This window comes from Antedon mediterranea, chromosome 9, assembly GCF_964355755.1.
Source record: "Antedon mediterranea chromosome 9, ecAntMedi1.1, whole genome shotgun sequence".
In the NCBI taxonomy this organism is placed as follows: Eukaryota; Metazoa; Echinodermata; class Crinoidea; order Comatulida; family Antedonidae; genus Antedon; species Antedon mediterranea.
In genome coordinates this window covers 6,781,299-6,798,857 of record NC_092678.1, presented here as the reverse complement: position 1 = coordinate 6,798,857, position 17,559 = coordinate 6,781,299, and the positions used below count along the sequence as shown (strand labels likewise).

Sequence of the window (17,559 nt, the reverse complement as noted above, 5' to 3'; positions counted from 1 at the left end):
GATTTTCATAAAACCTATCATGTTTTATGCTTGAATTGAAAGTGTTCCAGTTGGTTGATTTTAATGAAAATTTTGCATAATAATAGAACAATAGATAATTAAGGAAGGTGCGAAGTTTCATTGAAATAAAGCAATTAGAATACCCTTTTTTATATCTCACTCTTCGAGGAGAAGGGGCTATTGTTGGTTTATCCAGGTAAGCTAGGCACGAAATAGACCCTGTTTATTTGTTTGTATTTGTAATTTCCTGTTACTTAAATTTAAAAGCATTTTTCTCAAAATACTGATTGTAACAGCCAAAACTTTAGACTGAGATATCTCTGGAAGTAGACATGGTATCAAAATATTTTTTTCAGCATTTTAAATCTTGGATTATGTAGTTTTAGTATTTGTGGAAATCTCAATTTTGAAAATTCTGACTTATGTCTGCTTTCCCTTGCGTGTGCCACAAATTTTCAACAAGTTTTTAAAATAAATTTCTTTAAATACTACGATAACAACAATGGTAACATTGGTGGGACACATCTGTAGTCCCACCACACTGTTGTTGAGTCGAAAAGTCATTCTTCACACGTTCAGAAACTGTGATACCCACAGCATTGTCAATTTTTTTCAGTAATTTGCCTTTGGATTTATATATATACAATATATATATGTGTGTGTGTACATATATACATATATATATAAATAAATAAAATAATTAAAATTAATGTTAATGTTCTTTGCCTGATTTGTTTATATATATAAATATGTATATTTATATATGTGTGTAACTAAAAATAGTCTATATAGGCTATATATTTATATTATATTTTCTCATCTTTATCGTTTCAAATTAATTAATTAAAATTTCAGTATATCACCGGGCGGTTTAGAACTAATGTTCTTTGCCTGTCGTGTTTATATATTATATTAATGAAATGTATTATTTGTAACTCGTACTTACTTTTTTTTAATACCTTATTCATTTGTTTTATTATTGATTGAAAGAAAGAAAATAAATGTTTACGTTGAATTGAATTGAAAACATGAGTTGCCCAGAACAAGTATAGACTACTATCTGCGTAATGTGGTGGTGCATCATGAAATAGAAAAGTCACTACTGTTATTGACACAGACAAAATACCAACAACAGCATCTATTTGCGTACAGTATTTTATTGTCCAATGGACACTCCTTATTTTTACACAAGAACCTTTTTGACAATTTTTGTTGTGCTTGATTAAATGGCCTGGCAATATGTTTTATTTCTTTATTTTAATCGATTTCCCTTCACTTCCAGCAGACCGCTATTTGGTCATCTTGGTTTATTATCTCGTCCAATTCTCTACTGCTTTTCCTTGTCTTGCAACATATTTCATCGTAATTAAATTGTCCCGTCATGTACCTGAAAAAAATAATAATTAATTAATAGACAATTAATTCCGTATGGAATGTCACTGGGAAAAATGATGTTGATGGGAAACTTACTTATGTACTTCATGTGCCTGTTGTAGACCATTGTCTGTCACCATTTTTACTGGGTATTTGTGTAGCCTTCTCAGCAGTCCTTGCATAACACCAAATTGAATCAGATGCCTAGTGAAAAAAATGAAGATAGAACAAATATTTCAATTAAGGCCGTGTTCCGCAGCCAAAACAAAATTATCGGTTAAGTTTTTACCCAAGGAAATGTGCATGATCAGTCATTACCAACAAAAACAACCAGATGCCCAATCACAACAAAATTATCGCATTTATTCGATACTTAACCGATTTGAATGAGATAATTTTTGGTTAATTTTGTTGAATCGGTTAAACCACGTTTCCACAGGCAGTTTATTTATCAATTTGTATTGGTTAATCAGTTAATTTTGGGCTGTGGAAACACAGCCTTAATGCTTAAAATTGTTAAGCACTTATTACCCATTGGACGTATGTGTACAGCTCACATAATACTCAGCTTGTAATCAGCGCAATTGTGTACCCATTTTTACACCTGGGTGGAGAGAGGCAAGCATAAGTAAAGGACATAAGCAATGCGACGAGAATTGGTCTCGAATTCCCGATCCCGAACTAGGTGTATGCACACTGCGCCACATGCCTTTGTAACAAAAATCAAGCTATAATACTTATTCAACACTACTGAGCTATAAACAAACTTTGTATGTAGATATATGAACTTTATACATCTAAATCAATAACCCAACAACGACATGGGTCGTGTGTTGTTACGCTGCCAAAAGGCAACCCGTTATTATAGTTTTCTCAATTATTTTAAATACCGCCCTCTCCAGCATGAAGAGACACTTTATATTAGATGTACTGTACAACAATAGTAAAAAAGGAATCATGTGAAAATTATACTACTGCAGTTACTGCAGTAACTACATTTTGTTGACTCTTACAGTAACCTGTTTATGCAATTATTTAGCAAGCTTTTTCTAGGTAATCACACACACTGTTTATTGCAGTGACTGCCTCCCTTCTACAAAGAAATAAAGTAAATTGTTATTGCAGTAAAAGAATATACAGTAGTTACTGCAGTAACTGCAGTGGAATAATTTTCAAATGAACCATAAATAAATATAATTTAACATAAATAAATTGACCTCTCGTTAATTCGCAAAGATCGTGGGTCATATCGGGAGCATAGATCTTTAACGGTTGTTGCCGGTCGCAATCCGCAATACAATTTGAATACTGAACGAAATGTTGGTGCTGCATGCTCTGTAATGATGAAGAAATGCAGTGATAAAAAGTTTATTTTAATGAAAATCTCTGAAGAGTGAGGGCTCTTCTTTGTGGAAAACTCCTGACTGAAGCCTACTTGGAGACTTCTATTTTCTAGGGCCTCTATTGTAGGTGCAACTTTCATGTATACTATTAACAGTTTAGATGTACTGTGAATTATTGTTAATTACTTTGATTTGTGGTTACTTTAGGATATATCATCGCTTTTTTCTTTCCTTTTTTTTTTGTAAAATGCTTTTAGGATCTCTATACAGTAAGACAACCACTTTATTTATTGGTCCTTTTCGGAAAATTCATGTCAGAATTCAAAACAAACATAATTAAAATTAGAACATTAAACAAATACAAATATACTGTAGAGGATGAACTAATATTAAGTTAAGTAACAATCAACAGTTATTCATTTACTGGTATTAAATGCATGAATTTGACATTAGATAACGATTCGTTCTGCACATAATACATAATGATATTATTAAAATTCTTCTTTTTCTATAATTGTTAATACTATTATACTTTGATTAAATGAGGTATAAGTGATAATTTGAGAATGCTTTGATTAATATTGAGTGACATCATCATTGTTAATGATGTCACTCAATCACAAGTGACATCATTACCAAGTTGTAACATCCGGCAAACATTCTTTAATGACATTCCTTTTAAAATAAACTTTACTAACTAGATCTTGCTACATATCGTATGCATTCTTGTTGTAGTTCCTTATCTTCCATCAATCTGTTTATTTCTGGTGTTACTGTGTACACATTAGAATACTGCAATGACAACAACAAAAGTAGTAGTTGACCCACTAATGTGATGTGCCCATATATGGACATGATGATATCATATCACTGCCATAATTGGGCATATCACTACCATATTTGGGCACATCACACTTTTTTTTTCTATCTGTACTATCAAACTTTATGTTACAAAAAAATGTGATGTACCCATATATGGACATGATGATGTCATATCACTGCCATAATTGGGCATATCACTACCATATTTGGGCACATCACACTTTAAAAAATGTGATGTGCCCATATATGGACATTATGATGTCATATCACTGCCATAATTGGGCATATCACTACCATATTTGGGCACATCACACTTTTTTTTTTCTATCTGTACTATCAAACTTTATGTTACAAAAAAATGTGATGTGCCCATATATGGACATGATGATGTCATATCACTGCCATAATTGGGCATATCACTACCATATTTGGGCACATCAAACTTTTTTTTTTCTATCTGTACTATCAAACTTTATGTTACAAAAAAATGTGATGTGCCCATATATGGACATTATGATGTCATATCACTGCCATAATTGGGCATATCACTACCATATTTGGGCACATCACACTTTTTTTGGGGGCGCAAGTTCATAGGTCAGATGTTTGCTCTACTCTGACGGCCTCATTATAACGATGCAGGCAGTGCACGCTGCTTCCTTGGGCGTGAACCTAACCATTGCTATCAGCCTGAACTCGGGGGTCTAGAGGTATGAACGCCAGGCTATGATCTGGTGGTTGTGGGTTCAAGTCCCACCCAAGAATTACTTCGACATTTTCTGCAAATATCTCCATGTACAATGTGATGTGCCCATATATGGAAACGGTGATGTCATATCACTACCATATTTGGGCATATCACTACCATGTTTGGGCATATCACTACCATATTTGGGCATATCACACTTTTTTGTCACAAAGTTTGATAGTGTAGACATTTCTTAACTCACCTGAAATATTGGTACAGTAGTTATTACTTCATAGTATCTAGCCATAAAGAAAAAAGAATATTTTGTTGAATTTTAATAAAAGGAGGATTGAGGTTTAGTATGTTAGTAACTCTTGTAGTTACATACCCTTATAAAAATGTTCTATAGAATTCTATTTCATTTCGTTTTCATGAGGCTATGCATATCGATTGGCACATAGGCGGGTGGAGCATCGTGAAAGCGCAACATTGATGTCTGATTTGATTTGACGGTGCCGGAACGAAACCGTGCTGGAACAAGTGTGAAAGCTTTTAGTCGCGTGCAACGCAACTCTACAGCTCACTATGTCGGTTGGTCAGTCGGTAAACACTCAAATTTGAGGATGCGGCTGCAGCCATTTATATGGCCTTGTATTTACCATGAAAATTATTTTCATAGCATATACAGTAGTATGTCCTTGCTTTGCATTCACTTAGTGGGAACCAAGCCTTAGCCAGGAGGTGACCTAATATTAATAGCAATACCAATATTTAGTCATGACATTTTGTTCATCCTGGTCTCATGTGTGGGAGTGTAGATAACGTATGATTTATAAACACACCAACTCTTAAAATAATAAGTTTTTCAATTGTATTATTTTATTTAATTTCATTACAACAATTAATAGGAAGTCAAAAGACAAAATGGATTGCATAATACAGGAGCCATTTCCTGAAAATAATTACCTATTGAAAAATGAATTATTGTTTTAGTTGAAATTATGACATGCATTGAGTTTAAAACTTATAGCTGCCTCAATTTTTATATATAAGATTTAGGACCTCTGTGTATACTGTACATTTAAATGTAGATTTTTTTAAATCTGATCAAATGACCCTGTTTTTCAATATACAGTACAGTGCTGTACTTTGCTTGGAAAATATAACAATTTCATAGGCCATAGGGAATTGTCAGGACCTATCCGGGATATTAAATTTTAGGGTCATTGGAATGTATAGTTTACTATTACACAATCAAAAAACAAACTGTCTATTGCTACAAAATCGGCAAAATAAATCTGACTGGACAAAAACATATTTAATTGATGCTACAGTATGCTGTGGAAAATAAAATTTTCCACAAAATAATTTTCTTACAGAATATAGGGACATAATATAGGGACAGAATATACTATAGGGACAGAATATACTGTAGGGACATAATATAGGGACAGAATATACTGTATGGACATAATCCGCGGACAGAATATACTGTAGGGACATAATCCGGAGACAGAATATACTGTAGGGACATAATATAGGGACAGAATATACTGTAGGGACATAATATACATAGGGACAGAATCAGGAATTTTCAGGAATTGAAATATAAATAAATATTCAGAATAAGTTATAGGGTGATAATTGTATTGTTTATGTTACACTACAGAAAGTGAAGATGACCAAAGAAATAAACATCCTTGTATTGTATCATCCAAGTTCAAACTAAATTAAAGATTTCTTAAATATTTACATTTAGCAGTGTAACATATAAACAGGCAAAGCTATAATAAATCGACAACAAGTTTACTTTGTAATGGTATGTAAAAAATTTTCAATACTGTACCACCATAAAGAATGAATTGGGAAACGAGCTTTAGGTGACACTTTCCCATGAAACAAATGATGAGAAATATATGAAATACACTACAGCCAGAAAAGTAGGGAGTTACAGTACTCAGGTGTGCTGGTCCATCTCGGCCCCTGTCGTTTAGGACAGACAAATTTGCAACGTTTGGTGGCAGCTCAGCACAATGATTGATTGAAATTTATATTTATACTGGGTAACCTCTTCAGTCAAAGACTGGTCTCCCAGAGGGCCCAGTTGGTGATCAGTGGCTGTGATGTACTAATACACCGGGGTAACCCCCTACTCGTCTCGAAAGATGTACTAGGTTCTTTAAAGTGCACACGAGCTAGATGTGTACAGTGGACCTACGGTTTATAGTCCTTATCCGAGAAGACTCGTTCTACCACCAGAACCATGGAGTGAGTGAGCCTCGAACCCCTGCCGATGTTATGGCTACGTAATTACGGTTCCACTGTCTTAACCACTCGGCTACTCACTCACTCAAAGGGACTCTAATAGAGATGAGGGTTGTTGGGCAACTTGTCCCCTGTGCTGTATAAAGCACAATATAAATATGGTGTTTACAAAGAATATTAAAAATGTGTGTATTACTATTAGGGGCTATATAAGTCAACCATTATTATTAATATACACTTTTAATCATTGTTCATCCTGGTCTCATGTGTGGGAGTGTAGATAACGTATGATTTTTTTATTTATTTTTTTTTTATTTTATGTCTTTAGGCACTGTGGCCAAGGATTACCAATAGTGAATTAATCACTGTCCTATCAGATAGGTGGTAATCCCCCTGATACAGAGGCTATTGTGTGAACCAGTTCACCGGGGTAACCCCCTACTCTTTTTCGAATAATGAACTGGGTTCTTTTAAGTACACACAGGTTATAACTGTGTACACTGGACCTACGGTTTATAGTCCTTATCCGAGAAGACTTGTTCCACCACCAGAACTAGGAGCGAGTCGGCCTCGAACCCTTGCCGATGTTGTTGTTGGCTCTTTAGGTACGATAAACGGCGCCCCTGCCTTAACCGCTCGGCCATATGACTCGCTCAAAACACACCAACTCTTAAAATAATAATATGTTTTTCAATTGTCTTGTTTTATTTAATTTCATTACAACAATTAATAGGAAGTCAAAAGACAAAATGGATTGCATAATACAGGAGCCATTTCTTTGAAAACAATTACCTATTGAAAAATGAATTATTATTTTAGTTGAAATTATGACATGCATTAAGTTTGAAACTTATAGCTGCCTTAATTTTTATATTTAAGATTTAGGACCTTTGTGTATACTGTACATTTAAATGTAGATTTTTTATAATCTGATCAAATGACCCTGTTTTTCAACACTTTTAATCATTGTAGTCATCGAAACTTGAGAGGGACCATTCTATCTGTGCCAGTGGTATACTAGAACTATTATAAGCATTTTTGTTTGGTTTATGGAAAACCTGATTACTAAACCTAATGTTTTTTTAAGACGTTTATAAGGGAAGTAATGTTACCACAAAAGCAATTAAAGCCTTGTTTCCTATCTAGTGTAAACATGTTGAATATAGTTTAGCAGTAAGAAAATTTAATAGAAATAATATAAACATACTTTTAAAGTAAAATATACATAATAGTAGTCTAGGTTCTGGATGGTGATTCACCTTAATATTCGTAAAAGGTGTGTCATACTCCCTACTGTATAAACGAAGGGTATACTGTATTACAACAAACAAGTGGGTCTCTGGTTTTGCCAATCTGAAGAACCCTCCAATATTGGGGATAGAGGAAAATTCACCAGAAGCTCTGTCATTTTTAGCCTTATGTTGACATATTATTTTAATACCTATTTCTATGTTCAGATTTACTGTAAAAATACCATTTAAACTTCTGATTCTGACTTTTGCGTGATAAAACAAAAGGCAGCCCTTGTTATTGTTTTTATTGTAATTTATTTATTTATTTATTTTTTCCAATTTTTAATTGTTACATAGGATATCACATTTTAAAGCTTTGCTTATAGTGATGCCCGATTCAATCAATCAATCAATATATAACTTTTGCTTATAACCATGTTCAACTGTAGGCCGTTGCCAATATACAGTAATCTTCCTAAACACTGCTACTTTTAATACTTACAATATTATATGTTTTCATCTTTTCCATTGATTGTAAACCTCTAACTAAACTTTTCAGTATTTTATTATTCAACTTGTGTTTCCAATAATAGTCAATATAAACAATTAATTAGTTATCCGCTTAGTAGCGGATAACTGCTTGTAATCGTCCTGTTACTTTTTTTTTTTTTTTTTCTTATTTCTTTCTCCCTCATTTTTGTGTCTCGCGTATCTCAAAAACTTGTAAACATAACATTTCATTACTTTGTCAACATATGGGCATTTACGTGAAGTTGTGCACCTCCTATTTTTGAATGACGTCAGAGTTGCGCAACGTGACTTACGTGCGATTTTATGATTTTTTATGATTGATCATAGACTAAAAACCAAGCATAAATTTGTTTTGACACTTTGTGAAAATTTAAGTCATATCAAGGGAAAACTTTTTGTGGATTAAAAATGGCATGTTTTACAAGACGTTACGCGTGCACGCGCATTTCTCCTCTATTTTTGTGTCTCGCGTATCTAAAAAACGTGTAAACATAACATTTCATAACTTTGTCAACATATGGGCATTCACGTGAAGTTGTGCACCTCCTATTGTGAATGACGTCAGAAATGCGCAACGTGACTTACGCACAATTTTATGAATTTCGCGTATTTAACATAGATTTAAAACCATATAACAATTTAAATTGAAACTTAGCAAAAGTTTAATTTATATCATGCGCTAACTTTCTGTGGATAAAAAATTGCGTGTTTTACACAAAGTTACGCGCGCACGCTAATTTAAAATTCAAAATGCGAAAAATCAATTTCTAATCAACTTTCTACGTGTTTCATGTCATTTTAAGCATGTAAAAAATTCCCACGCGCACGCTTTTTTTTACGCGCGCGGTGCGAACGTAGCGTTGAAAACCATTTTTCTTTCGTGATTTATGTTTTCAAGCCTTTTATAGTAATTTTACCAACTTTGAAACAATTTCGACTTCAAATTACGTCATACGGGCACGTCGAATTGGATAATTTATGTGCGTTTTTTAGGAAAAAGTTCAAACATTTGTCAAAATTATACCTTTTTTTAAACAATCATAGATTCTAAACTACGAGGTGAACTTTGTTTAAATTACATATCCAGGAAGATGATAAGTTGTAGATAAGGAATCATGCATTGATATGGCAAACCGGACATTGTGACGTCATCGTATGGCCACGCGAATATAAAATATAGGATTTTTGTATCTTTCGTCATAGCGCATCTCATTTAATAGAGCGCCTCTCCACTTACCCGTATTCCATTTTAACCCAGATTTTGAAATTTTCTAGGTCAATCAACTATCTTACGCAAGAGTAAACATTTTTTTATTTTTATGACGTCATAATGTCTAAAAATATAAATAACGTGGGTCACTTATATTTATCTTTACAGTAAATTTTAATCTGTTATAGCTCATCAGAATAAAATGTGATAATCACGATTAAAACGTTTTCTGGAAGCTATTGGATTGTAGATACGAATTCATGTAAACATTTTGCCAATCGGATGTTGGGACGTCATCATATGGCTAGTTGAATAAAAAAAGACGTATTTTCATATTTTTTTTATTTTTAAAAGGGTGCGCATCTATATTTTACGTATTCAAATTTCTTCTACACGTTAATATGTTGTTCCTGAGATAATTTCCTTCTGAAATTGCTATCTAAGTGTTTCATTTTGATACCGTCGCCATGTTAAAAATTGGAATAAATGGCGGGTCCCGTAATTTCACCTATTCTACACTGTATGTAATATGTATACAGATTATACTGTTTGCATGTATATACTATATGACACAAAATTGACAGAATTCAGCACTAACAGCATATCATATTCTTCAGTTCAGGTCATAATGCCTTAATATTTTTCTGTGTGCAATATTCTAACGTATGACATGCGCGTGGCGTTTGTCGAGCGGATAACTAACTCGTCAAAGTGACGAGTTTCATGTCTAGTTTTTATTATTATCATTACTGTAAATAATCATTGTATATATTTTATAATTAATATTTATATTGGTCTTGTTTTTTGTAAAAATCTACTGTAATATTATACCTTATTGTGGTTACCATAACAAATGTACGATTGATTGAATAAAGTTCACATATGTAGTCTTTAAAAAAAAAAAAAAAAAAGATAAAAACACAGTGCCAAACATAAATCCCGTTACTGTAGGAGTTCTACTGAAACAATTGAATCTTTTTTTACTCTTTCAAAATAAAAGTACAACATACAGTACGGTCTCTCTTTTTCATATAAACAGTAGTATGGTAGGGTTGTTTTTTGTATTGTAGGGCCTCCCTTTTCATATTGGGTCTCAGGTTTTGAAACACCCAATCTGTTCTTGCAAGATTGAGATTTTACCAGTGTTAAGGCCAATTTACACAGACAAGCGGTAAACGGAAAACCACGTAGCTTGTCCCACATAGAATCTGTGTCTATTCTGAGCGGTAACGACCCGTCTGCTTCGCGGTGTGTGTAAATGGTCATAAGGAATAACATAGATTCTATATTTATATTAACATTACCACTCATCTGTGTAAATTGGCCTTTAAACTACTGAACCATGTTGTTGGGTCCAAAACGTCCCGATAATAGGGGCTCCACCATAATTATATAAGCAATTATAGTTTTTGACTCGTTCAAAATAAAGCTAATGCATTGATTTCATTTAATCTTTTCCTGTAGGATTGATTATGGTTTTGAACTACCGTGTTTTATTTCCTCTAAATCCATGGTTTTATTGTGGTCATTTATCTTCCTTCCTTTCCCGAATTTGTGTCTTTTTGACCTTCAGAATTTACAGCTTAATCATGCCCACCATTTGGCAATTTAACCACTCATTTTGACATTGTTTTATATTACTATCACATAATACAGATTCCTTTTTGTCCAATGAAATTAGAGTATTATTACAGTTGGGGACACCTTCAGGACCAAAAAGTATCCCTTGAATATGAGTTGACCATTTAGTGTTAAAATTCTGGACGATCAAATGACCGAGCGGTTAAGGCAGGGTCGTCGTTTACCATATCTAAAAGGCAACAACATCGGCATGGGTTCGACTCGATCCTAGTTCTGGTGGTGGAACAAGACTTCTTGGATAAGGATTTTATATTGTAAACCCAGAATACACATATTAGGGGAAGAGAGTAGGGGTTACCCCGATGAACTGGTTTAAAAAATAGCCCCTGTATCAGGGGATTACCACCTATCTGATAGGACAGTTGATTAATTTATCTATTGGTAATCCTTGACCATGTAATGTGCCTAAAGACAAACAATAAAAATATACAGTAAATAAAACATATTTAGGGGATTCACCCATAACAAAAAAAAAGACATAAATGTATGTGTTCATTATGTCTCCCTATTGGTCAATTGTCCATTTGTGATAAGATTTTAAAATTATACCAGTGTATCAATTTTGGTATGAATTTTGATTTAAATTTCAATATTTTAATACAACATCTACTGTACTTTCTTTAGGTATTTGCCTTGTAGCACAAATCAATTTCGATAAAAATTTTTACTTGATTTCTGTACTTCTATCTGTATTTATACAATTCTGACTGGTTTCTTTTATTGTATTCTCTAATAATATCTGACACATATTTTCAAGCATAGATATTTCAACTATCTCTTGTTAACATAACAATGTTCCCATTGAGCCAACATTTTTCCAATTCTGTGTTCCGTCTGCTTTTTCGATGAGAATCCTTATTATAAAAGTGATCTCCCTACAGGGGGCCTGTGAACCCATCACCGACATTTTACAGTGACCTACATTCTACTGTATTATGTCAACAGGACCCACATTATTCAGGAATTTAAAGTATTACATCAAATATTTTTTAAATTTTTTTATATTAACTATCCTTGAAAATTTTCATTTGAAAAATTTGATTTACCGAACAATTTGAATTAGGAAACATTGTTTTGTACTAAATCTTTTTGCTTTGCTATGATTGGCTAAAACATACCAGTCACCCGATTGGTCAATTCAACTTATTTTAAATTTGTAAATGGAACAAGTTATGATAAGATTCTTGATCAACATCAAAATGTCACAATAAATTAATTTTACTTGTAAATTATAACAATTGGTGAAGAATACGATGGTAAAATATGATGATATACGGATTTATTTTACTGTATATAATCTCATGCTCGATTATAATCCCACCCACTAAATCAAGCTTGATTCTCCTCTTCACATAAGCCCATTAATCGTAAGTAATTGTTAATGCAATCCGACTATAATCCCAATCCTCTAATTTTCACAAATCAGTTTAGAGTTTATTTTGTGCCTGTGATGATTATAAGGTAGAAGTATCTCTTCAGTGATCCCGCTTCGTGGATAAAAAAACTGAAGGATGAGGGCGTATCAATTTGATCTTTGGTCCACATACATACAATAGAGGGACTAGTGCTGTTCCGCCGTACCACGCCGAGAGAGTTGCTATCCAATTGGGTTTGAGCTATACCATGAATGCCCAAGTGGTCTAATGGTTAGGACAGCTGCATATCAAGCAGAAGGTTCCAGGTTCAAATTGGGGTTGGGGCGACTTTTTCTCATTCTCACAGATTTCCCCATCTTTATTGTTTCAAATTACTGTAATTCATTTTCAGTATATCACCAGGCCGTTTAGAATTTATTCTGTGCCTGTGACATTATACATAGCTGTACATGCTTCTATAGCATTTTTCCCAAACTAATCTGCAATGCAGTATACAGTATACTTACAGTAAATTCTGAAGACACGTCTTTACTAAATTCAAATCAACATCTGCCTCCACTGCTATCCTTTGCACATGGTTAATGCCATCAATGTACGGTAAAATCTGCAATATTTGCATATTTGTAATTTGCATATTTTTTAGAATAAAATTTGCATATTATTAACATATAATTTGCATACAGTATATTAAAAACATGTAACTGATTTGCATAAATATAGGTTATGTGCAATCTTTGCACATAATTCGCCCATCAATTATAATAAGGTAGAATCTGGAATATTAGCATATGCAATTTGCATATATCAACATATAATTTGCATAATATTATTAGTAATTTGAATTATGTAATTTGCATAGAATAAATACTAGTAAGTAATTTGCATATTTATAATAAATAACAAATTTATAAGAAAAAAAATAATGTAATTTGCATATTGTTAATTAACATTTAATATGCAAATTTATGCTAATCTGCATGATAGTAATTTGAATCACCTGTTGCGTTGTAAGATCCCAATCATTGAAATCGTAAGACTTTTTATCTCTGAGAAACATAGGTACTTGGTGTTCATTCACGGGAGGTGGATCACGCATCGGGGGTACTATCTTTAAATGGATGGTATTCGAATCATCTACAATATCAAAATAATATTTCATAATTTATAGTATGTCAGAAAATTTGATCAAATCCAAGTTTTACTTTCCTTTCCTTTTACATTGCAATAGAAATCTAAAGATACCTGGGATGAGATTTTTCAAACATGCTTAGCAAAAAACCTTATAAGAAAACTGACTTAAGTGATTTTGCCTAAGTCAGTTTGTAAAACAAACTAAGCAAATATTGTTATACAATTATTTTTATTCTGAAATCTTAGATGACAAAGTCAATTCCATAAGATAAAAAAAAACTTGACTCAAGCAAACAGATTGATAAATATGCCGGCGCTGATAACATAGTTGTATATTCATACTGTACACTTCTTCATATCATTATTTTTTTTTTTACATAAGACATTGTTTCCTGTTCGCTTGTCTTCCCTTCCTGTTATTAAACACCCTTAGCATTTTATTTCTGAATGAGGCTACAGTATCAGCACATTCAACCATGCGTTAAATATTAGTGTGGAATGTGGAGACATGGTCAACCAAATTTATTATTTCTAATAGGCATGGCCAAATGTGCATCTACTGTAATACCTTGTATTTTTAGTCACATGCAAACGCGACTCTACACCTCACTATGTCGGTCAGTAAACACCAATTCAAAATTGCGCACGCGACTGCAGCCATGTATATGGCCTTGTTTTATCAGAAAGTTTGATAGATTGCCCATTTGGTCATCAGCACAAAATCTACAATTGTTACTGGTTCCTTAAGGCCAACACAGACAGCATCGTATGACGAGGCACGACGAAACGTCTTGACTCATCGGTGCTTTGAGCATAGTTTTTAGGTCGTCAGGAGAACTTTAAAGACCCCTTCCCTGCAATTTTGGACGTTTTTTGGAAAATAATACATATATATCACTTTAAAAACATTAAACCATGTCATTCCTTGTCTTAAATGTACGTTTTATGGTAAATTATGATAAAAAGTGAGAAACAATGCACTACCTAAGTAGCTCGCGGCGATCGACCTCTCGTGGACGGTCTTAGGCCTAGCCTAGCTAGGCTTAGTTTTGTAGGCCTAGCTGGTAAACATCGGTAACGTACGAACATCGTACGCGAGCTATATACCTAGCCTGACGTTTTATAGTTGCTGCATTAATTGTCTTCCTATTTTTGCCAGACTCCGTTGATACAAATTGGGGAAAACCCGGTATTTTCGCTGAAAAGTTAGGAGTCTTCCATTTGTTTTGGCCTCACGATCGATCGAAAAGTGGGCGAATTACAGGTGAAAAACAAAAATATAAATCCGCGCGCAATGCATTTTGGGATTTATAGCGGGCCGCTATAATTATTAGAATCGACTTATTTTTCACATTTTTAACCGTTTAAAGACCAAAAAAGTTATCGCAATAGGACCATATAGTATTATTTTTACATTAAATATAGTTTGTGATCTTAAATTAGATCTAAAAAACGTAGGGAATGGGGCTTTAAACATGTTTAATTCTCTCCCGACGAGACTGTTTGTCGGGCCTTGTCGTGCGACTCTGTCTGAGTTGGCCTTTAAAGGCGAGAATAATTTAGGAAATGGCGGAAAAAAACGTACTTATAGGTATTGAACATTTTCCGTGCTCATTTAAATTTGATAATACTTGCTTCATTATGTCTGGTAACATGGCTTTAGTTTCCTCATTCGATAAAAATCCGCATTCTAACTGTAATGACAACAAACTATGTAAATGAATTTAAATAATATTTGCTTTAAAATATAAATATATTTTCTGGAAACAACAAAGTGTTCCTTTAATAGGGGTGTCCCTTTAATAGGGGTGTCCCTTTAAAAAGGGATGACTGTCCCTTTAATAGGAGTGTCCCTGAATAAGGGTTGAATGTACAGTAGTGTTTAAAACATTTCTCCTCGTTTGTTTCCTACAGTAGATGGGTTAAAATTATTTATTGATCTTATATTTATATTGAAGATATCTGATAAAAAACAAAATATTAAATGGAGTGTCATCCCAGAGGATTCTACTCCAAACTGCATGCATGTGGCAGTTTGCCATTTTAAAAAGGCAGAGGAATGGGGGGGGGGGGGTGGGGGTGAGTCAAATCAGCCAAACCATGGAAAAATACTCAAAATATTATTACTTCTAATGTTGTAAGATAGCCAGCTAGTTTCTTCACCAGTGGCTGGTACGGTTTAGTACTGCTTGTGATGTCCAAAACAAACGCCAAGTTAAAATGCAGAACGTTACGTGAATATTTATCATCTTCAATACCAATCGGACATCCTATTATCTTGTGCGAATGTGCATTTCTAAAAAAAAAAGAAAAGGAGAAAAAAGTATATTGTAAGTTAAATATGAACCCAATTACTTGATTATATGATATTTTCATGTTTTGTATTGTTCTGAGGGTCTCTAATGATGAACTTTGGTTCTCTAATGATGAACTTTGGTTGGATGGACCACTAATAGTATACCATAGCATTTATTTTGTTATAGTTTTGAGAGTATATAGTCCCAGGGAGTGGATTTTAGGTATACAACTCTAGTGACAATTTGAGTATCCTATTGCGATAACTTTTTTCGTCTTTAAACGGTTAAAAATGTAAAAAATAAGCCGATTCTAATAATTATAGCGGCCCGCTATAAATCCCAAAATGCATTGCGCGCGGATTGATATTTTTGTTTTTCACCTGTAATTCGCCCACTTTTCGATCGATCGTGAGGCCAAAACAAATGGAAGACTCCTAACTTTTCAGCGAAAATACCGGTTTTTCCCCAATTTGTATCAACGGAGTCTGGCAAAAATAGAAAGACAATTAATGCAGCAACTATACAACGTCAGGCTAGGTATATAGCTCGCGTACGATGTTCGTACGTTACCGATGTTTACCAGCTAGGCCTACAAAACTAAGCCTAGCTAGGCTAGGCCTAAGACCGTCCACGAGAGGTCGATCGCCGCGAGCTACTTAGGTAGTGCATTGTTTCTCACTTTTTATCATAATTTACCATAAAACGTACAATTTAGACAAGGAATGACATGGTTTAATGTTTTTAAAGTGATATATATGTATTATTTTCCAAAAAACGTCCAAAATTGCAGGGAAGGGGTCTTTAAGTGTGAAAACATATTCAACAAAAATGTCAAACTTACATTGTTATTAATTTGTTGTTCAGCTCAGATTTGGTTATGATATACACATGAAGTTGATCAAACAGTTCTTTTGTTATAAAATCTTCTGGTACCTTTTTAAAAAGAAAAAAAAATACTGTAAAACTAACATAACAACAATACTACTAGGCTATATACTTATAGTACGTAGATCTACTGTATAGGGTTTTGGGGGTTTTTTGTGTAATAATTTATCTATTCGTAACTCACAATGATCATCAGATATTATTAATTCATCCTTAAAATTCAAAAAAGAAATCATTCTAAAAAGAAAAGGTGTATTCTAAGCTAGCCTTTGTCTTGCCCACTTAATGAACAAGCCATGCGGGTTTAAACAGTATTCGCCGAAGACAGAATTGTTTTGAGTCATGATTAGGAAGATGACACTACAAGGCCTAGAATTGGTTTACCTATTTTTCACAATTTTACATCTTTTGAACCAACATACAGACATATATATATTATATTCATAAACTATATTGGCTCATACCTACCTGAAAAGTTACTTTAGGGCCTGTAATTGGATGAAATTCACTGAAGAATATACAGCGAAGTTTGTTTACGTTTGTAGCCATTTTGGGCGAAACTATTTACTCAGTAGGTAAGTATTAGTTACTATTTTATATATTTTTGTTTTAATATTCATATCATTCATTCACATTTTTAATTAAATCATACTAGGCATATAAAGAAATAAAACATAACAACTTTTAAACATTAAAAAGCTAAAAATGCTGTGTTTGTATGTATTTTTGGGTAGCTAGCTATAAAAACATTCGGTAACTTACCC

The 17,559-nt window shown here is 33.4% G+C and overlaps 1 protein-coding gene across 1 annotated transcript; it reads right to left on the bottom strand.

The window, feature by feature from the left end:
• Window positions 1–1,015: 1,015 nt before the first annotated feature.
• Window positions 1,016–17,344, bottom strand: LOC140058103 (GATOR1 complex protein NPRL2-like). The gene is made up of 11 exons (XM_072103659.1): window positions 17,264–17,344; window positions 16,752–16,843; window positions 15,741–15,909; window positions 15,199–15,307; window positions 13,480–13,616; window positions 12,989–13,086; window positions 4,490–4,526; window positions 3,416–3,509; window positions 2,592–2,709; window positions 1,471–1,578; window positions 1,016–1,387 (listed from the first exon to the last, which is right to left on the bottom strand). The coding sequence occupies exons 1-11, from the start codon at window positions 17,342–17,344 to the stop codon at window positions 1,273–1,275; spliced, it is 1,158 nt and encodes a 385-aa protein (XP_071959760.1). The 3' UTR covers window positions 1,016–1,272.
• Window positions 17,345–17,559: the final 215 nt, after the last annotated feature.

Bases quoted from the DNA above. Each gene is read 5' to 3' on its own strand.
- LOC140058103 (XM_072103659.1), bottom strand. From the start codon at position 17,344: ATGGCTACAAACGTAAACAAACTTCGCTGTATATTCTTCAGTGAATTT. The intron at 13,617-15,198 runs GTACGTTTTTTT...TTGATATTGTAG, and splicing joins AAAATGTTCAATACCTATAA to ATGATTCGAATACCATCCAT. The intron at 3,510-4,489 runs GTGAGTTAAGAA...TTGTCATTGCAG, and splicing joins CTACTGTACCAATATTTCAG to TATTCTAATGTGTACACAGT.